The sequence below is a fragment of the Hypanus sabinus genome, chromosome 8 (genome assembly GCF_030144855.1).
Source record: "Hypanus sabinus isolate sHypSab1 chromosome 8, sHypSab1.hap1, whole genome shotgun sequence".
Taxonomy (NCBI): Eukaryota; Metazoa; Chordata; class Chondrichthyes; order Myliobatiformes; family Dasyatidae; genus Hypanus; species Hypanus sabinus.
In genome coordinates, this window is record NC_082713.1 from 33,983,819 (window position 1) to 34,006,751 (window position 22,933).

Here is a 22,933-nt window from a genome sequence, read left to right on the forward strand (position 1 = left end):
TACAAATTACAATGGGTGACAGGAAAAGCATGTAAAAAGAGTAATATTACAATAATGGGGATTTCAATATGCAGGTAGATTGGGAAGATCAACTTGGTGTTGAATCCAAAGGGGGAGAATTTGTAAAATACCTATGAGATGGCTTGTTAGAGCAGCTTTGGGTTGAGCCCAGTAGGAGCATGACAATTCTGGATGGGGTGGTATGTAGTGACACAGATTTGATCAGGGAGTTTAAGGTAAAGGAACCCTTTGGAGTGTGATCATGATATGATAGAATTCACCTTGCAGTTTGAGAAGGCAAAGCTAAAATTGAATTGAATGTATCAGTGTTACAGTGGAGTAAAGGGAATTACAGAGGCATGAATGGAGCTGGCCAAATTTGCTTAGAAGGGGGCACTAGCATAGATGACAAAAGAACAAGAATGGGTGGTATTTCTGGGGGAAATTCAGAAGCTGCAGGAAAGATACTTCCCAAATGTGAAGAAGTATTCCAAAGGGAGGATGAGGCAACCATGGCTGACAAGCAAAGTCAAAGAAAGCATAAAAAAGCAAAAGAGAGGCCATGTTATATAGCAAAAAATCATGGGAAGGTAAAGGATTGGGAAGCTTTTAAAATACAAACAGAAAGCAAGTTTAAAAAAATCAATAAAGAGAGTAAAGATGAAACATAAAGGAACATTGGCCAATAATGTAAAAGAAGATACAAAAGTTTTTTTTTTCAGATATATCAAGAGTAACAGAGAAACAAGAGGGGATATTAGACCAGTGTGGAAATTATGCTAGAGAGGTGGCAATGGGGACAACAAACTAAATAAATATTTTGTATCAGCCTTCACTTTGGAAGACATTAGCAGAATGCAGAAATGCAAGAGTGTTGGGGCAGAAGTGAATGTCATTGCTATTACGAAGGAGAAGGTGCTTGGGATTCTGTAAAGTCTGAAGGTCGATGAATATCCTGGACTACACCCTGGGTTCTGAAAGAGGTGGCTAAAGAGAATGTGGGGGCATTAGTAATAACCTTTAAAGCAACACTAGATTCTGGAATAGTTCTGGAGAACTGGAAAAATAAAATAGTCACACCACTCTTCAAGAAGGAAGGGAGGCAGAAGAAAGGAAATTATAGGCCATTTAGCCTGACCAGTGTTTGGAAAGATGTTGGAGTCTATCATTGATGAGGTTTCAAGGTGATAAAATCAGCCATGGTTTTCTAAAGGGGAAATCTTGCCTGACAAATCAGTTGGAATTTTTTAAGGAAGTAACAGGCAGAATGGATCAAAGAGAGTCAGTAGATGTTGTGCACTTGGATTTTCAGAAAGCCTTTGACAAAGTGACACAAGTTAACAAGTTAAGAGCCCATAAGATTACCGGAAAGACATGGATAACATGGATAGATGTTTTACTGACTGGCAGAAGGCAAAAAGTGGGAACAAAGGGGTCTTTTCTGGTTTGTTGCAAGTAACTAACTAGTGGTGTGCAGCAGTGGTCAGTGTTGGGTCTGCTTCTTTTCATGATTCGTTTAAAGGAATGGTGGCTTTGTGACCAGGTTTTGTGGACAATACGAAGATAGGTAGAGGAGCAGGTAGTGTTGAGGAAGCAGGGTGACTGCAGGAGGACTTAGACTGATTGCGGGAAAAGGTAAAGAAATGGCAGATGGAATATAGTGTAGGGAAGCGTATGGTTATACACTTTGGTAGAAGGAATAAAAACATGGGCTATTTTCTAAATGAGGTGAAAATTCAAAGATCAGTGCTGCAAAAGGATTTAGGAGTCCTTGTGCAGGGTTCCCCAAAGGTTAATTTCAGGTTGAGTCAGTGGTGAGGAAGGCAAATGCAACATCAGCATTCATTTCAGAAGTACTAGAATGTAAAGGCAAAGATGTAATGCTGAGGCTTTATAAGGCATCAGCCAAACTGCGCTTGGAATATTGTGAACAGTTTTAAACTGTTTTAAGAAAAGATGTGTTGGCATTGGAGAGGGTCCAGAGGAAGTTCACGAGAATGATCCCAAGCATGAAAAGGTTAACATGAGAGCATTTGATGCCTCTGGGCCTGTACTCACTGGAGTTTAGAAGAATGGGAGTGGGGGAGTCTCAGTGAAACTTACTGAATATTGAAAAGCCTAGTGGATGTGGAGAGTGTATTTCCTATAGTAAGGGAATCTAGGATTAGAGGGCAGAGCCTCAGAATTGAGGGATGTCCATTTAGAACAGAGATGAGGAAACATTTCTTTAGCCAGATTGTGGTGAATCTTGAATTCATTGCCACAGATGGCTGTGCAGGCCTAGTCAATGTTTAAGGTAGAGGTTGACATGTTCTTGTTTAATCAGGGCCTCAAAGGTTATGGAGAGAAGGCAGGAGAACAGGGTTGAGAGGGATAATAAATCAGCCACAATGGAATAGTGGAGCAGACTCAATGGATCAGTTGGTCTAATTCTGCTGCTATATTGTATATATGGTCTTTAAGGCCTAATGCTTGACTGGCGTATCACCAGATTTTGATGCTAATTTCTTTGTTGGGGGAGGTGAATATTGAGAGCTTAATCAGGTTCAGAGGATAAAATAGCTAGCTTGTAGCAGATAGATACAACCTTTCAACTTCAGCAAAAGGGGAAATGTATCCCACCCAATTTTCTATTCTATTGCCAATCCAGTAATTCCATTCTTACATCTATCTTATAGAAACTCGAAGTTCCACTTATTATTGCAGTATTGCATTTTTGAATTTGTTTTTTAATGCTGTGTTTTAAGGCTTATCTATCAGAAGTTCAGTTTTTTATTTCCTACAGGCAGATTCCAGCTCTTCCCTCCATCCCCCTCCAAGTTTCATCTATCGCCTGGCATTTCTCTCTCCCCTCCGCCCACTTTTGAAATCTACTCCTCAGCTTTTTTTCTCCAGTCCTGCCGAAGGGTTAAGGTCCGAAATGTCGACTGTACGTTTTCCTATAGATGCTGCCTGGCCTTCTGAGTTCCTCCAGCATTTTGTGTGTGTTGCTCAGATTTCCAGCACCTGCAGACTTAATCTTGTTTGAGAATCCAGCTCTTAGCTGATTTATCTCAAAATTCCATGTACGGCCACTCAGTTGATTTTTTTTATATATATATAATTGGATTTCTAAGTCACTGTACAAGATACATAAAATCTGTGTCTGCTACTGTGACCATTAGTCACATCTCTGAGGTATTTAGCATAAAAATCTCTGTCTGCTTCAAGGTACTGTGACCATTAGTCACATCTCTGAGATATTTAGCATTTTTTTCTAATGTGTGGGTACTTCAATAAGAAAATTAAGCAAAAAAAAATCTTATACACTGTGAACTGCTTTTTAATTTGAAACTACCATTGAGCACTTTTTCAATGTAAGAAAACATCTTCAAGTAGTTGTAACAATGGTCCTGAGGTACCCTGTGATTTTGTGGAATAGTGTTCCCTCTTTGCAACAGCTACAATAAAATCATCTGGGAGCACAATATTTCAATATTGATCTCTTGCTTCTGAGCTGCCTGTGCAGAGGATCTCTCATCAGCAAACTTATCATTGATCATGTATTATGTAAATGCTAATAGGACATTACCCTATCAACATAAGCATCAGTCAGTTGCAGATTTATTGGTCGTTAGCTTTATTGTAATGAAGACCACTCACACTTGGAACCAACATTGATTATTTTAAAAATAACAAATTTAGAACATTGCTATATCTGTCGGAGAAAAAAACAGCTGGAAGAGAAGAATGCCTAATTAAACAAACATAATAAAATGCTGATGGGCTGGATTATGGTAATTTTGGTGCGCTGTGTGCATAATATTCCAGTTTTGGAAAAATTCCTTTTGTTATTGTCTGCAAAGTTTGATGATAATGGATCAAGAAGAAGCCAAATGAAACCACAGCTCAATGAGCTGATGGATTGGGATGACTTAACATCAGGGACCATATAATCAAATTGTGAAAAGCCTAAAATATGCACACATACAAGCAATCTATTAAAGATCATGTCAGACATACAGTCAAATAGGAAATCCACATTTTATTTACATACATACAAAATAAATTTAAGTCCACCTCCAATTGAGATTTAAAAAATCATAATGACATAAGCTGTACGATTCATATTTCCTGTATCTTGTTCAGATTTCCCTTCACCAAAATCAGGTGATCCAATTCTTTCTTTTCCAATTTCCTTCAAGGGAAAAATATAAATTAGGCATATTATTTTGATCGTAATCCGCTCTAACTTTTTCTTCTTCCAATGCGTCGGCAAAATGTCTTCCCATTCATCAATAGACTTGTTCAAAAATGAATCAAATAGCCAAACTATTCCATTTTACTACAGGTGCAGTTTTCTAAAATGTGATTCAGCAAGAATAATTTTCATTTTGAGCAGCCTTATATTTTGAGCACTTTGAGACTCAGCAGTATTAAAGGTTATTCCTTTCCAAGTTTTACTGAAAGCTCCTGGCTTTACTGTAAAAAGCTCAGTGGGTTGTTGTCATGCAGTTTGGCAGCTCAAGATACAGTCCACCCAATGCATTTCATGTTATAGTCAGGGATTTCAATCAGGCTTGTTTGAAGAAATCCCTGCCCAATTACCATTAGCATATAACCAGAGGTCCCAACACACTAGACCACTGCTATACTAAGATAAGAAATGCCTGCTGTTCCATGCAGAGACCGTATTTTGGGAAATCTAATCACTTGGCTGTCCTCCTACCTGCACACAGACAGATGATAAAAAGCAAAGGTCCAGAAATTAGGATAACAAAGAGATGATCATGGGAGGCAGAGGAGTGTGTATGGCATTGCTTCACATTAGTGGACTGGGCTGTGTTCAAAGATTCATCTGTATGCCATGGTTGTCACTGACTTAAAAACAATCGTAGACGAGTGTGTCACCACAAAATCATTCAGTTTTCTTTAACCAGAAGCCCTGGATGAAATGAGATCCACAGTTCACTGAGAGACAGACCAGAGGCTTTCAAGTCTAGTGACCAAGAAAGTTACAAGGGGGCCACATACGATCTCCGGAAAGCCATCTCACAGGCAAAGTGACTATTTCAGACTAAATTTGAATCAATGAAGGACACTCAACAGCCTGGCAGGGATTAATGCTATCACCTCTTATAAAGTGAAATCAAATGACATTGGTGACAATAAGGCTTCACTTCCAGATGTGCTCAATGTTTTCTAAGCTTGTTTTGACGGTCAAAATATGGAGGAACAATCACAAATTCCCAGCCCCCAATAACAGGTGTACCCTCTCTGAGGTCAATGTGAGGGCATCCTTAAGCAGGGTAAAGCCACAGAAAGCATCCAGTCCAGATAGGGTACCCGGCCAAGTAATAAAGATGTGCTGATCTACTTGCTGGCATGTTCACTGAGATCTTTAACCTCTCACTTCGGCACTCTGAGGTACCCATCTGTTTCAAGGAGGCTTCAATAATACTGGCGCCTAAGAAAAATGTGGCTCTCGTCCAGTACCACTTACATCCACAGTGAAGAAGTGTTTTGAGAGGTTGGTGATGAAACATATCAAATCCTGCTGGTGAAGTGACTTGGACCCACTCCAGTTTGCCTACCAGCACAAGTCCACAACAAATACCATTTTGTTGTCTCTTCAGTCAACCCTGAAACCACTGGCCGGCAAAGATGCATACATCAGGATGCACTTTATCAACTAAAGCTCAGCATTCAACACTACCATCCCCTCAAAACTAATGAATAGGCTCAAGACCTTGGCATCAATGCCTCTTGTACAATTGGATTCTTAATTTCCTCAGGTGGAGACCCCAGTCAGTTCGGATTGGCAACACTATCTCATCTACAGTCTCCATCAGCACAGGATCATGATACCATGTGCTTAGTCCCCTGCTCTACTTGCTTTTCACTTATGACTGTGTGACTAAACACAGTTCCAATGCCATATGTAAGTTTTCTGAAAACACTGCTGTCACAGGCTGAGTCAAAGGTGGTAGTGAGTCAGCATATAGGAGGGATATTGAAAATCTGGCTGAGAGGTGCCACAACAACTACCTCCTACTCAATCTCAGCAAGACCAAGGTGCTGCTTATTGACATCAGGAGGAGGAAACCTGAGGTCCTCATCAAGGATCGGGGTGGAGAGGGTCAGCAACTTTTAAATTCTTCTGTGCTATCATAACAGAGGACCTGTTCTAGGCCCCACACGTAAGTGCAATTATGAAGAAAGTACAGCATTACCTCTAGTTCCTTAGAAATTTGTGAAGAATCAGCATGACATCTAATATTTGACAAACTTCTGTAGATGTGTAGTGGCTGCATCACTGCCTGGTATGGAAGAGCCAATGCCCTTAAAGTGACAAAATATGGTGGATATGCCACATTATATCTCGGATAAAGTCCTCCTCATTATTGAGCATATCTGCACAGAGCACTGTAGAGCAGCATTCGGCATCGGGGACTCACCACCACCCAGGTCATCTTCCTTTCTCACTGCTGCATTGGGAAGGTGCTTCAGGAGCCATAGGACTCTCATCAGCAGGTTCAGGAACAGTTATTACCCCTCAACCCTCAGGCTCTTGAACCAGAGGAGATAACTTCACTTGTCCCATCATTGATACCTTCCCACAATTTATGGATTCACTTTCAAAGACTCCTTGTCTCATGTTCTTGGAATTTATTGTTTATATATTTATTATTATTATTTCTTTTTGTGTTTGCACAATATGTCGTCTTTTGCACATTGGTTGTCCCCCCCTTAGTGTGGTCTTTCATTGAATCTATTATGATTATTGGATTTGTTGAATATGCCCACGAGAAAATGAATCTCAGGGTTGTATGTGCTGTACTTTGATCATAAATTAACTTTGAAATTTGAACAGTCCTGGGACTGGGTGGGAAGCGTTTGCAGCTCTTCGGCTCAGCACCCCACAGAACATCTCTGTATTCAGTGATGAGTCCAAGATACAAGAGGTTAGATAGAACATACAGAGGCTACAAGCAAATATAGTTTAAATATAGTTTTGCAACTGAGAAAGTGTGAACATGCCCACTTTGGAAAGGAAAATATAAATAAACTTATTATCTAAATGTTGGGACACTGTGAAGTTCTGAGATGCAGAATGATCTATGTGTTCCAGTAATTTGCAACTGGTACTGCAAGTCTTTAGGAAAGCCTTCAGAGTGTTAGTGGATTGAAAATAAAATTAGCAGAGTCCTGCTGGGCTCTTCTTTCGGAAGAGTTCAGCATCCTTTCACTATTAACATAGAATGACACAATGCATTAGGCAGGATTTAGACCCAGTGACAGTGTTGGAATGGTGGTGTTCTCATGTAGCTGAAGCACTTGGTCTTTTTGTTGATTAAGATCGTCATGTGGGGATGCTGTAGTTCATTTTTTTTCACCACAGCGACTGTGTAAATGGTGATGAATAGAATAAATGTTCAATGGATAGGTGCCCATCAAGTAGGTGACTTTGTTTTGGATGGCATCAAGTATTGTTGGAGCTCCACCCTTCCAGGTAGTCTGAGCATATTCCACCACAGTTCTCCCCTGTCCCACGTACTCTATAAGGTGGAAAGGCTTTGGATCTCTGGAGGCGAGTCACACACTGCCAGATTCTCAGCCTCTGAACTGTTTTGCAACCACTGTGTTGAAGCACCTGGTGCAGTTGTACTTCTTGTCAGTCATTGCTGGCAATGCTGAAGGACTCAGATGAGGTCATTTCCTGTGTAGTCATTCTCTTTTTGGAAATGGTTATTTCCTGATCATTTACATTGGGTTTTTTTCAGGCAGTTCACACACCTGGATCTTTTTATCACCTGTATTAATTAATCTTGTTTGCGTACCTTTTGTGTGAAGTTTCCACACGGTCATAACTCACCCATTGTCAGTCAAAACCAGTGCAAAAGATCACTGTTTAAACTCGAAAGCATAAATTACGTTCTATTTAAATCAAGTTTCCACAGTCTCCCAGCTCAAAAAGATATGTGTTGAAAGTACAAATATTTTTTAATGAACTGTTTCAATTTTAAAGTGTATTTAAATATTAAAATAATTTACATACTTTGGGGTAAGGATCTCCACTGCGATGCCCGTGGCCTCGTACTTCAACCCTTTTTACAAAAATGGATATTGTGTTTTTGGGACATGGGCATTGTTGGCAAGAGTTGTCCTTGAGAATGTGATGGAGTAACCTTCTGATGGAGATACTCTCTCAAAGTTTGCACTCAGGAATGATGAAAGATTGACATTTCCAGTTGGAATACTGTGTAATTTGAGGGAAACCTGCAGGTATGGAAGTCTGTGCCTGCTGCTCTTGTCTGAGGCGGTTGGGCTCACTCGGTCTGAGATGTTCAGTTCAAAGTAAATTTATTATCAAAGTGGTACCATATACTACCTTGATATTCATTTTCTCATAGGGTTTTACAGGAAAAACAAATATAATAGAATGTACAAAAAACTATGCATAAACAAAGACTAATAACTAACATGCAAAAGAAGGCAAATTGTGCAGTAACAAATAATGTAGGCCTCCGTTAGTCTCAATAGATCATGGATTTGCATCTTGGAAAGTTTCCAGGGCGCAAGCCTGCGTGAGGTTTTTTTTTATGGAAGACCGGCTGTTGCCCAAGCTGCAAGTCTCCCCTCTTCACGCCACCGATGTTGTCCAAGGGAAGGGCATTAGGACCCATACAGCTTGGCACCGGTGTCATCGCAGAGCAACGTGTGGTTAAGTGCCTTGCTCAAAGACACACACACAGCCTCAGCCAAGGCTCAAACTAGCGACCTTCAGATAACTAGACGAACACCTTAACCACTTGGCCACGCGCCAACACAATAACAAATAATACTGACAACTTGATTTGTAAAGAGTCCTTGAAAGTTAGTTTGTAGTTAGTAGAATCAGCTCAGAGTTGTGGAGAGTAAAGTTATCCATGCCTATCCAGGAATAAGATGGTTGTAGAGTAATAAGTATTTCCATGACTCAGTGGTTTGGGACCTCTGGCTACGATACTTCCTATATAGTGGTAGGAGTGAGAAGAGGGCTGGATGGTGGAGGTATTTAATGATGGATGCTTGTGGCAATGCTCCATGTAAGTATACTCAATGGTGGAGAGGGCTATGCCTGTGTTAAACTGGGCTATGTCCATCACTTTCTATAGTTTTTCCTTTCTTGGGCATTGGTGATTCCATACTAGACAATGGCATTAAGAAGTAAATACCCTGCAAAACTGCCTTGGTGAGTTTCTTCATTACTTTTTATGGAGTGCTACCAGCCAGGATGTAATTTAGCATAATATAATCTCCAGCTGACCTCTCCATTTGGATCACCAATAATCTAGCTGAATGACAAACCTACCTCAAGAGGCTGAATCACCTGCTCCTGTACTTAGTTGTTATAGCCTTACTCTGCTTCATAGGTGTATAGTCTGCATACGTCTATCAAAAAGTGATTGTTCCCTTGAATTTGGAGAATACCTTTATCATCTTTTCAGCTTCTGCTATTATTCTATATTTTTGTGTAAATCTTTTGAAGAGCCAGCTACTTTAATGTAACTACAAATTCAAGATCAGTCTCTAACTTTAAGATTTAAATAAAGAAGTATATAACTGAAGTTTGATCTTGCATTGTGTATTTCCTTTCTTCCCCCAGCGTTCAAAAATAGCTGTCTATGAAAAAATGTGGTCCTACATGAAGTCTGCCGAACCATCTGTGTTCACCAAAACAACAGCTGATGGAGTTGCTAAAGTTCGGAAATCAAAGGGAAAGTTTGCCTTCTTACTAGAATCAACGATGAACGAATACATTGAGCAGAGAAAGCCATGTGACACCATGAAAGTAGGAGGGAACCTTGACTCGAAAGGCTATGGAGTGGCAACCCCTAAAGGAGCATCATTAAGGTGGGTGGAATAGTGTAACAATATTCTATGTTGTTATAGTATTCCACCCACCCTGATGTTTCCTGTTTTTATTTTGTTTAAATTATCGAGAAAGTAAGGTAACTTAATCTCTACGTTATTTAAAACCTGGATTAAGTAAGGCTGGTAATATAGTTAAATTATTTAATGCATCCATTTTATTTTGTTGGTGTGCTGTCTGTTTTTGACTGTCCGTACCTGTTTTAATTTTAAAATTTCTAAATTTTTAACTAATCTGGTAAACTTAAAGCTGTCCTATGTGAAGAATGTGTGACTGCATGACATGTTAATTCTTTTCTTAAAGGCAAATCCCCATCCCGCACACTTCAGTTTTGAACAATGTGATCCTTCATGCCACCTTCCAATATTAACACTTTCTTTGATGTGCAAGCGTTTCGCCATTCCGTGAAAATAGCCAATTTGTCCTATTGTGCTCCTTTCACGTACACTTTTTACAATTGTTCATTTTCTTACAAATATGTTTTATTGTTTCAAGAAATGCTGTTAACCTCGCAGTATTAAAACTGAATGAACAAGGCCTCTTGGACAAATTGAAAAACAAATGGTGGTACGACAAAGGAGAGTGCGGCAGCGGGGGAGGTGACTCCAAGGTCAGCCTCAATGTCACCACAAGCGGGTACCTTAGTACAGAGTAATCGGCAAGGCTGTTACAGAATTGCAAGAAAAAAAGAATCTATTCATTTGCATATGGCATTAGAGTCATGATGTTGGTACATCAGAGATTTTCACCAGACTGACAGCTGAAGTAGGTGTTGTAATGTTTGGAAAGTTCGTAAGAAAAGGGCCTTTATTTAACACAACCAAAGATTCTTTGTTCAAGGTTGTATATACATGTTTTAGTTACAGTATTTCAGAAACCATTGGCTATTGGAAATCCTGCCTTAATCATTGCCTTCTCTAAAATACTAATTTACCAAAGTTAAAAGAGAAATTACGCACTGGCCAGCATTCAGATAGGTTGATTTTTGTGACTGGTCTTCTGTATCAAGAGCCAAGTCTTGTAGAGGCATAATGCAAACAATATTTTATCAAAGTTTAGACTGGCAGAGGAGAGTCTGCCATTCAGAATCAGTGTATTATCACTGTCATATATGACATGAAATTTGTTGTTCTGCAGCGGCAGCTATAAACTTGCAATTGGAAGGTATATTCAATCATAATTTTGAGATTCTTACTCGCGGCTTGGGCTTTCAAACCTATTACCAAATAGAATAACTTTCATTCACAATGCACCAGTATACATGTCATCATTCTAGCGATTAAAAAATAATTTAGTCTGCAGTTATGGAAGATCTCAGCATTACGCAGACCTGCCTTGTCCAAGCAAGATGTTTGGCTACAGCTACAGCTTTATGGCGTTAAAAGTTGAGCTGGTTTCATTGAGCTGAAAGGGAAGAAGGTGCTTGCAGAATTGTTATTCCCATGCCACCATGATTGAAGCATAACTGACAGATCAGTATGCAGAGCATTAACTTAACAGTCACCAAGCTATATTTTAGCTGAATAATGGGAAAAAGTGGATCCACATAAAAACCTTCTCAGAATGTCAATGAGGTGAGTTTCAAAGGAAGACCTTTCATCAATGTGCAAGCTAATCTTTTTAAAAAAATCTCCTGTTGAAGACTTACCCATGACTCAGTTTTTGGATTCAGCAGGGGTATAAGTTCGGCTTTGTTCATGGCATTAATTGCTGTTGTACAGCACTTCTGACAGTGAATGACTGAATGACTGGAGTCAAGTACTTGTGGCTGATCCAACAGCCGCTGTTCAGAATCAAAGACAAAATTTATGCCACTACATTTAAGCACTTCCATTTTTATTTCATTTTATTGGTATCTATCTTTACATTTGATACTATAACTGAAACAAATCTGGGCAATTGTTTTAAGTTTGAACATTAGTTTACAAAGTCGTCCTCGGTTGTATCTGTTCGTGCCATCTGCCGGTTGAAATCTGCCTCTGTAATGCAATTTAATTGCTATTATATTCTGTGTTTAGAATTTGTGGGCTAAGGTAAATTTCTGTCTTGATGTATTTTGGATAGGGTTACTTCCATCTTCTGAAATAAGCATTCTTGATGCAGATTTTAGCACTCTTTGTTGGTTAATGGATAGAGTGAAACTAAATTTCATCCCAACATACTTGATTCAATTACTTCAACAACACTTTCTGTTTAAGAACCAAATCACATTTTTTCCAAACTTTTGAGGAAGGGAGAATCTTCAGGAATAAAATTACCAGTTTTCTACATTCAATAGCACATAGATCAAACACCTCGCAGCAATGGACAGACTGCTGAGGAGAACAACTATCAACAATTATGTTAAAACAACAAGAACAAAATGTATGTTGTTGTCTTGGGAGAGTTACAAGTAGTCTCTGTGATCACAAATGAGTTAAAGATAATTTGAGCACACAGACTAGATGTCACAGGTGTCTCCCTATTCACCATTCAGATTTGCAAGGAAGCATACACATGATTCAGAGATTTCATGTGTGAAAAATATAATTATTCTCAAAAGACTAGTGTTTAGGTAAAGCAGTGCACAACCATATGCCCAGCTCATGTGTCTAAGCCATGAGAGGTCTTAGGTAAATGAGAAGTGAACTTGCTGTTGAAGAAAATAAAGTACCTTCTTAATAGTTTGAGCATCGTTAAAATATTCCCAAAATTTAAATACATAAAAGTTACTATACTAAAAGCAGGCTAGGTGCTGTTACTGGTCTATACTGTTGCTACGCTCCTCAAGAGACCACTCCAAGCTTCTTCCTCCATATTTATCAGCATAAACTATCATTCTTTTATGTAAACATATCCAGCTTCCTTCAGAATCAACTGTTCCCTGTGAGAAGTCAGTTCTAAGTTCTTACCATATTCTATGGCAAAATAATCCTGAGTTTATATATTGAATTCACTTTCTGCCTCAAATGAAATTATCATCCCTACATTATCCTTTGCAGTTAATTCACAAATTTAAAGGTCTCCATCAGTCAAACCTGCAAAGAAAGGAGTCAATATCTATTCAATGTTCGTGATAGGTCAAGTCTTGTCTGTTCCAGTTTCACTTCTAACCTTTGTCAGTCGACCTTGTTTTTCAGAAATAGAAATGCAATGGTATACAGTTCACAAAGGTTTTGTACAAGCTCTAAATATTAATTTGTTTTACCTTTCTATTTTGTCTTGACTGTGTACGTCCACATTTGATTCACCGAAAACTCTGTTCTCCAACCTGGTTACTGCTCTTCCTATGAACTTCTGAACTGTGCCTAGCAACTGTAGAAGCAGAGTAATCAGAGCAGAGTTTTCAGCACCTAGACCCTGTTCCAATATTTAGTCATATAATGGCTGATCTATACCTGTGCTCCATTTACCTACCTTTCAGAATCAGGTTTAATATCACTTGATAATTAAATAGGTAGTCCAAAAATTGAAGTAAAATGTACTGGGGTAGTGTTCATGCATTCAATGTTCACTCAGAATTGAATGGCAGTTGGGAAGAAGCTGTTCCTGAATTGTTGAGTGAGTGCCTGCAGGCTTCTGTACCTTCTTCCAGATGGTAGCAACCAGAACAAGGCATGACCTAGGTGATGGGAGTTCTTAATGATGGACTTTTTGAGTCATCACTCCTTGTAGATGTCCTGAATTCTTTGATAGCTAGTGCCCATGAGGCACCTGACTAAGTTTACAACTCTCTGCAGCTTATTTTGATCCAGTGTAGTAGCTGCCAATCCCCATCCCCATTCCAGATGGTGATACAGCCAGTTAGAATGCTCTCCTTAGTACATCTGTAGAAATTAGCAAGTGTCTTTGGTGACTTACCAAATCACCTCAAATTCCTAATGAAATATAGCTGCTGCCCTGCCTTCTTTGTAGCTGCATCGATATGTTGGGTCCGGGATAGATCCTCAGAGATATGACACTCGGGAACTTGAAATTGCTCACTCTTTCCACTTCCGACCTTACGTTCATAGCCTGCGTTATCAGTAACAAAAATGTAGATGAATTGTAACTATTCCAGTTAACCAACATCTGCACACACTTAGAAAAGAAAATTGCATGTGGATTCTCTGTGGATTCCTAATATTCATCAATGTTCAGTTGGGAGTGTACAGAGAAGTAAAATCAATGTCAGGAAAAAGTTGTCCCCTCCCTATTCAAGGGCGCTAGAAGAGAGGCGCTGGAGCTGGTGCACTTCATGAGTACTGCAGTGCCCAAGCTGGAGTTGGTGCTGCTCCCACCCCCATGGTCATTTGGCAAGTCAAGCCATATTGTGTTTGACTGCAGACTGCTGCAACGTTCATGGACTCAGGGACTTGGACTATATTTTTTTGTGTGTGTGACTGTATTTAATTGATATATGTTTGCTCTTTTATACAGTATGTACTACACTAGATGTGCCTTCTGCAGCGTGTGACTTTGGTACTGCATCTTGCACCTTGGGCCCAGAATAATGCTGTTTTGTTTAGTTGTATTCATGTATGGCTGAATGATGATTAAACTTGAACTGTCAGTGCAGCCTGGAATCCCCTCTGTCACCTGACACAATTTCTAATGACGTCGCAGCCGTAAAGCAACAACAAATGTTCACAACCAAATTATTACATTACTATATTGCTTTCCTTTTTTATCTAAAAAAAAGATCGTTAATGAAGTTTACAAATGGTAGTGGTTTAAGAGTGCAATTTATGCATTATCAGTGATCTTTTCCCATTCACTTGCTTTGAGCTTGTAAATTCCCAGATATTATTTAAGTATCATGCAGTTCTGGATTCAGCAATATTACCTCATTATGGCTCTCATCAACTATTTTGTTGTTCGATAAGATCACACTATCAGCAATGAATTGGTTTCATATCTTCAGCAAGACCCAAGTCTGAATCTACCTATCTATTGGATATTTGGACAACTGCTTCCTAAATAGCCATTGCTGTAATTGGAACTTCTGACATTTATAAAAATTCTTGTTCTCCTATTCTTGTTGTGGCCTCTTCATAGGATAGTTTAACTAGGACACCTAGCTTGTTTGTGATTGGATCTACCATAGCATTGTATTCTGTGTCACAGTCATATTGACGCAGTGTCATCCACCTCTGCAGCTATTGTGAGGATAATAAATATTGGACACAGACTGAGTAGCAGAGCATTGTGGTCAGTAATAATGTGAACACTCTACCCAGGAAGAAAGAGCAAAACCGGGTCACTAAATATAATCAGCATTACCTCCTTCTTGATTGGTGCAGTATTTCTTTAATCCTTTTCTCTCCTTATGGGGCATAGGGCCTCAACAAAAGTCCTCCACTTCCTGCAATCTCTAGCAGATGTTTTTGCAGTCTGCCAAGTTTGGCCGGCGGCTTTCAGTTCATCCAAAAGCCCACGCCTCCAGGTTTGCTTTGGGCGACCTCATCTTCTCTTTCCTTGTGGATTCCATTCGAGTGATTGTCGAGTGACATTCGACTGGCTCTTCCTCAAGGTGTGGCCGACCCATCTCCACTTCCTCCTCCTTATCTGGAATACAATGGGCTCTTGGTTTGCTCTCTTCCATAGGTCCATAGGTTGTTAGTTGGGACATAGCACAGGATAATGGATATCTTCTGGAATCTGGACTCAAACCTGGCTGTGACGATACGGTTGAACACTGGTTCCCATTCTATCAAACTTCTGGCTGCTTCTTTGGACAACATCAGGGCCACACCAGCCTCATGCGGGTCTTCCTCTTTTTCTTTGTCGGAATAGAGCAGAGTTTCTCCCGTCTGCAGTTTGGTCTCACCAAAAGTATTCCACCTTGCTTCGCACATGCCCAGGAGTGTGAGGTGGTATCGGTTCATTTCCTTCGTTGCCTGTGTGCACCTACCTGTCTCCCAAAGCAATCTCACATTCCATGTTCTGATTAGGATAGATTTCTTCTGTGAGAGCAGCTTTGGAACCTCCATTATGGTTTTCCTCGGGTGAAGGAGGGTTGTCAGCCCTGCAGCTTCCTGACGGGTTTGGTTGCAGTGCGTCATCAGCCTCCTGAATGGGGCCCTGCTTTTCCAGAGATCTGGGTTAGTGGTTGACAATCTGTTGACGGTTTCTGTAACAATTGCTTGTTTTACGTGAACGGGTTGTTATCCCATTGCACAACCCCCAACCTGGAGGACCAGGGGTTTTCTGTCGAGGTCACCTTCCCCTAGGCGATGGCATTTCCATGCTAACAAGCTCCACCTGCCCGGGTTTGAAATCAGAGTTTACCCTCCCCTAGATAGGCTGCCATCCAAGTCTAATGAGTCCTATCTACCCGGGTTTGGAATTGGAGTTCCTTCTCCTAGGCTATGTTGGTTTGCGGCACTTTCTTCCATATTATCCGGTACACCCCTCACACGAGGTATCCCCCATCCACCACCCAGGGGACGCGCCTCAACGCCGTATAGCCCCAGCGCGAGGGGTGCAGTATTTGCTTTCTTTTTTTTTGTGTGTCAGATGTAAATGCAATATGCCGTCCATGTTCACTACACGTGGCACAATATACAATGTTCTAACCTCATTTTTGTTAATGTACTGCAAACGAGGTGGTGTCATATCCACTGCCGAGTTTTGTCTTCCACTATCACCTGTATTCCAGTGCCATTTATTGTCTTTCTTTAATGGTTGATAATATCATGTGATTATTATGCCAAGACTGGGTAGAAATCTTGGCACAATGTTGAATGAGACCTAAAAATAACCTGAGCTTAGTAACACTTCCAACTGCCCTGGTTTTCAGGATGGCCTCAATTTTGTCTTTTGCTAGCTGCAGCACATTTTCAACTGTTCACAGACCAAAATGAGTCTCAGCTTTCTGGATGAAGGCATACTTAACTTTGGTTAAGCTTGATATTGTGCCAGTGCCACCTCTAGAACACTTCCTTATGTACCTGGAGATTCTCCTCCTCTATAGCTGTTGAAATTAGAATATCTTCCTGATTATGCTGAAACCCTTGCAAAATTTATCTAAAGTTGCTCTCAATACAGTGGATTCCATTTAATTGGGACACAATGAGATAACATCTTCACCCACTTAAGTAACTACCCCAATTAGTTGAAGCTTCATGCGAATAGTTAAAAGATATATTTTTTTAAATAATGCAAACTACCATTTAACTGAGTAACAGTTTATGTATTTAAATGAAATACGGAACTAGAACACCACCAAAACCTCTATAGAACTGAGACGTACAAAAAAACTGGATGAACTCAGCAGGTCAGGCAGCATCCGTTGAACGAAGCAGTCAACGTTTCGGATCGAGACCCTTCGTCAGGACTAAAGAAGGAGGGGTCAGGGACCCTATAAAGAAGGTGGGGGGAGGGTGGAAAACCAATCAGAGGAAAGATCAAGGGGTGGGGGAGGGGAAGCAGGAGAGGTGAAGAAGGAATCTAAGGGAGAAGCACTATGGGTAGTAGAAACAGGCAGAGTCATGAGAGGTGATAGGTAGCTAGAAGAGGAGACAGAGTGAAGGTGGGATGTGGGAAGGGAGAGGGAGGGAATTACTGGAAGTTGGAGAATCCGATGTTCATACCAAGGGGCTGGAGGCTACCCAGACGGTATATGAGGTGTTGCTCCTCCAACCTGAGTTTGGCCTCATCATGGCAGTAGAGGAGGCCATGTATATCCGAATGGAAATGTGAAGGAGAGTTGAACTGAGTGGCAACCGGGAGATCCTGTCTATTGTGACGGTATTCTGCTCGACGAAGCAGTCCCCCAATCTGCGTTGGGTCTCACCGATGTAGAGGAGGCCGCACCGGGAGCACCGGATGCAATAGGTTACCCCAACAGACTCACAAGTGAAGTGTTGCCTCACCTGGAAGGACTGTTTGGGGCCCTGAATGGTGGAAATTTGACTACAGCATCTGCAGTGTACTTTGTGTCCTCTATAGAACTGCTATGTTTGAGAACTCATAAATATTAAACGAAATCAAAAAAAACATGGGAGTCCATAGAATGCAGGTGTAAATTCAACTTTACTTAAGCAAGGTGCGCATGTATCACATAATAACATATTGTGGCGACCCACTTCCTAGCGCACTCGAACCGGCTCACGAATAGCCAGCGCGCTGGCACAAAGGCCAGTCCCAAAAGGGCGCCAGGTCTGCTTCACCAACAAAGGGAAAAGCCTGCGGGGGATGGTGAGTACGTGCCCCCTACAGCATCCGCGCCCGGGGAAGGCGGGATCAGGGAGGCTTTAAAGCAAGGCTGTGAAATTCGAATAAATACTCCTTTAACTGCAGTTTACCAACTCTGTGTCGTTATTTTAGCACTGCGTGTAGCACACTGCTACAATTGGTGACCCCGACGGTCCAAACAATGTTTGGACCAGAGATGAACAAGATGCATCTGTTCATGCGGTTTCATTGAAACTGCCAAGCTTCTGGACGCTGCGACCTCACCTGTGGTTCCAGCAAGCAGACGCCCAATTCCATGTTTGGCAGATAACCTCAGAGAACACACATTACTACTACGTGGTGAGCTCCCTCGACCAGGACACAGTGGCCCAGGTTGAGGAGTTCGTACAGTCTCTCCCAGCGGATGGCAAGTACACGGAATTCAAAGCCCTGCTCATAAGGACTTTCAGACTCTCACGGAGCGAGCGGGCTGCCCGTTTACTGCACCTGGATGGCTTGGGAGACAGACCTCCATCAGCTTTAATGAATGAGATGTTGTCTCTGGCTGTCGGACACAAACCCTGCCTCATGTTTGAGCAGGCATTCCTGGAGCAGCTGCCCGAGGACATACACCTGCTGCTGTCTGACGCGGATTTCAGCGACCCCCGGAAGGTGGCAGCCCGGGCGGACTTGCTGTGGAATGCCAAGAAGGTGAGTGGGGCATCCATCACACAGATCACCAGGCCACGCTCCTAGCAGCAAACCAGACCCGGTCCGGCCTCAGAGCCCGCTAACCCCAGAGGCAGGAGTGAGGAGACCAACGAACAATGGTGCTTCTACCACCAGCGGTGGGGCGCAGAAGCCCGCCGCTGTAGCCCGCCCTGCAAGTTCCCAGGAAACGCCAGGGGCAGCCGCCACTGATGGCTACGGTGGCTGGCCATCGGGATAGCCTCCTGTATGTGTGGGACAAGAGGTCGGGACGCCGTTTTTTGGTCGACACCAGTGCCGAGATCAGCGTCTTACCTCCGACGAGTTACGACACCCGCAACAGGGCACTGGGTCCACCCCCGAGGGCCATGAACGACAGCATGGTAAGGACCTATGGCACCCGTACAGTGCAGCTACAGTTCGGCTCCAACCGGTTCACGTGGGACTTCACACTGGCCGCCGTAGCCCAACCGCTTCTGGGTGTGGATTTTTTGCGGGCTCACAGCCTGCTGGTCGACCTGCCCAGGAAGAGACTGGTCCACACCGAGACCTTTCAGACGTTCTCCCTGAGAGAAGCCCAGTTGCCAGCCCCACACCTCGGCTCCATCACGCCGTCCGACAACGACTTCACCAGAGTCCTGGCAGATTTCCCATCGGTTCTGGCACCGCAGTTCATGGCAGCCATGCCCCCGACATGGCGTACAGCACCACATCCCAACCCAGGGACCACCCCTCCATGCCCGTGCTCGGCGGCTTCCCCCGGACAAGCTCCGACTGGCGAAGGAGGAGTTCCAGAGGATGGAGGAATTGGGGATCATCCGGCGGTCCGACAGCCCATGGGCCTCCCCCCGCTGTGCCCAAAGCGACAGGAGGCTGGAGACCATGCGGCGACTACCGCAGGCTGAACGAGGCTACCACACCGGACCGCTACCCTGTGCCGCACATTCAGGACTTGGCAGCAAACCTGCATGGCGCACGGATCTTCTCCAAGGTAGACCTCGTCCGGGGATACTATCAAATCCCGATGCATCCGGACGATGTCCCCAAAACGGCTCTCATCACCCCGTTCGGCCTTTTTGAGTTCCTCCGCATGCCGTTCGGCCTGAAGAATGCCGCACAGACATTCCAGCGTTTAATGGATGCGGTGGGACGCGACCTGGACTTCGTTTTCATCTATTTGGACGACATCCTCAGAGCCAGCAGCAGTCGTCAGGAGCATCTGTCCCACCTCCGTCAACTCTGTGCCCAGCTGAGTGACTACAGTCTAACGATCAACCCGGCCAAATGCCAGTTCGGGCTCGACACCATTGACTTCCTGGGCCACAGGATTACTAAAGACGGGGCGACCCCTCTGCCCACTAAGGTAGACACAGTCTGCCATTTCCCCCGACCCACCACAATCAAAGGCCTTCAGGAATTCGTGGGTATGGTCAATTTCTACCACCACTTCCTCCCTTCAGCTGCCTAAATCATGCGCCCCCTGTTCGCTCAGATGTCGGGTCCGGGCAAGGACATTACCTGGGACGAGGAGTCTGCCGCCGCTTTCATTAAAACGAAAGAAGCTTTGGCAAATGCCGCGATGCTAGTGCACCCCAGAATGGACGTCCCTACCGCCCTCACAGTGGACGCATCTAACACGGCAGTCGGTGGGGTACTGGAGCAACTCATCGCGGGTCGCTCGCAACCCCTGGCCTTTTTCAGCAAACACCTGCGGCCACCCGAGCTCAAATACAGTGCTTTCGACCAGGAACTATTGGCGCTATACCTGGCAATCCGGCATTTCAGGTACTTCCTAGAAGGTAGGCCCTTCACCACATTCACGGACCACAAACCACTTACCTTTACGTTCACGAAGGTGTCCGATCCCTGGTCGTCCCGCCAGCAATGCCACCTGTCCTACATCTCTGAATACACGACGGATGTCCGGCACGTCTCGGGTAAGGACAATGTCGTGGTGGATGCGCTCTCTCGCCCTACCGTTCATGCCTTTTCCCAAGGGGTAGACTTTGAGGCGCTGGCAGAGGCGCAGCAGGTAGACGAGGAGATCCTGAGTTACAGAACCGCAGTCTCCGGTTTGCAGCTCCAGGACCTCCCCATAGGCCCAGATGAGAGGACCCTACACTGTGATGTCACCACCGGCCAGCCCCGTCCCGTTGTCCCGGCACCTTGGCAGCGACACGTTTTCGACTCCATTCATAACTTAGCGCACCCCTCCATCAGGCCGACCATCCAGATGGTTTCCAGCAGGTTCATTTGGCACGGACTCTGCAAGCAGGTCAGTGAATGGGCCAGAACGTGCATGCACTGCCAGATGGCCAAGGTGCAGCAGCACACCAAAGCTCTGCCGCAGCAGTTCCACCCCACCCACCGGCGTTTCAACCACATTCATGTGGCTATCGTGGGCCCTCTGTCAGTGTCGCGCAGAGCGCGGCGCCTCCTCACTATCGTGGACCAGTTCACAAGATGGCCGGAGGCGATCCCGCTCACCGACACCACCTCCGAATCTTGTGCCCTGACACTGATCACCACCTGGGTGTACCTTTTGTACGCTTTGGTGTACCGGCCCACATTACCTCCAACAGAGGCGCCCAGTTCACCTCCAGCCTGTGGTCAGCTATGGCCAGCCTTTTGGGGACACAGCTGCACCACACCACTGCCTACCACCCACAGTCGAACGGGCTAGTGGAGCGTTTCCACTGTCACCTAAAGTCGGCTCTCCTGGCCCGTCTGAGAGGAGCTAACTGGGTGGACGAGCTTCCCTGGGTCCTACTCGGCATCTGCACGGCGCCCGAAGACAATCTGCATGCCTCATCGGCCGAGTTGGTGTAAGGCGCACCCCTGGTCATCCCCGGGGAGTTCATACCAGTCCCAAGGGGGCAAGAGGAAGAACCCACAGCAGTCCTGGGCAGACTACGCGAGAGGCTCGGTGACCTGGCCCCCGTACCCACTTCGCAGCATGGGCAGAACCCGACCTGCATACCCAAAGACCTGCAGAACTGTAAATTTGTGTTTGTACGAAGGGGCGGGCATCGGCCACCACTGCAACAGCCCTACGAGGGGCCGCTTATGGTGCTCAGGAACAACAGGTCCACGTTCGTGCTGGACGTTGGGGAGAGAGAGGAAGTTTTCACGGTGGACTGACTCAAACCGGCCGATGTGTACTTGGTGCAACTGGTCGAGTTTCCGGCACCGCGGTGCAGAGGCCGACCTCCCAAACAGGGTCCGGCCCAGACTGTGGACATTGGGGGGGTGTATCGCCGGTTCTGGGGGGATGGGGGGGGGTTATGTGGTGAACCACTTCCTAGCGCACTCGAACCGGCTCACAAATAGCCAGCGCGCCGGCACAAAGGCCAGTCCCAAAAGGGCACCAGGTCTGCTTCACCAACAAAGGGAAAAGCCTGCGGGGGTTTGTGAGTACGTGCCCCTACAGCATCCGCGCCCGGGGAGGGCGGGATCAGGGAGGCTTTAAAGCCAGGCTGTGAAGTTCGAATAAATTCTCCTTTAACTGCAGTTTACCGACTCCGTGTCGTTATTTTAGCGCTGCGTGTAGCACACCGCTGCAATATGTAATTAACATTTTTACATATAACCTGTAATTAATTATTTAGATGAACAAGAAAGGTTAATAAAATTATGTATCTAATTTATATTGTAAGTAACAGTATAATTTATACAGTAAGTAACTGCCTGATTAACGTTTCAGACACTTTCTCTGGTAGGTTGCCTGCAAGAACTGTTGTAGTTGGACCGCATCTTACGTCACTTTCACAATTCCTCTGAGCAGCATGGCCCTTTCTTGTTCCAATATGCTTTCCAACCACAGGCACAGAGGTTGGCACCAACACTTGTTTATCAACTGCTGGGCGATTGTTTATGGTGTTTGATGTGGAGACAGTTCTAGCATCATCCAGTACCTTTCTTGCAGAGGATGTGGCGTGCAACTGGTGGATGGATTTCCAATCAAGTTGTAGTTGGCTCAGACAATCGCACACCCACAATACTGGTCCTTCTACTTTTACCACATAAAAACTCAATGTGGCTTTTTGATTGTTTTTTTTTTCATTTTTTCATTGGTTATTTCACTTGCTTCAAAATACTGTTCCGATAGTTCAATATACATGAGCCAATTACCCATTGTGTAATGAAACTCGTCAATTTAGCCAACCATTTCTGATTTTTTAAATGATTATTATC

General features: G+C 43.7%; 1 protein-coding gene across 3 annotated transcripts in view; it reads left to right on the top strand.

Moving 5' to 3' along the window:
* LOC132398034 (glutamate receptor 3-like) overlaps nt 1-22,933 on the top strand; it is a 373,054-nt gene that overhangs the window by 342,863 nt on the left and 7,258 nt on the right. For 2 of the 3 annotated variants that reach the window (XM_059976943.1, XM_059976942.1), the window contains exon 13: nt 9,629-9,876. In XM_059976943.1, the coding sequence (XP_059832926.1) occupies nt 9,629-9,876 (248 nt within the window). Of the gene's footprint in view, nt 1-9,628; nt 9,877-10,390; nt 10,506-22,933 lie in introns of all 3 variants that reach the window. The other variant, XM_059976944.1, reaches the window with a different exon arrangement.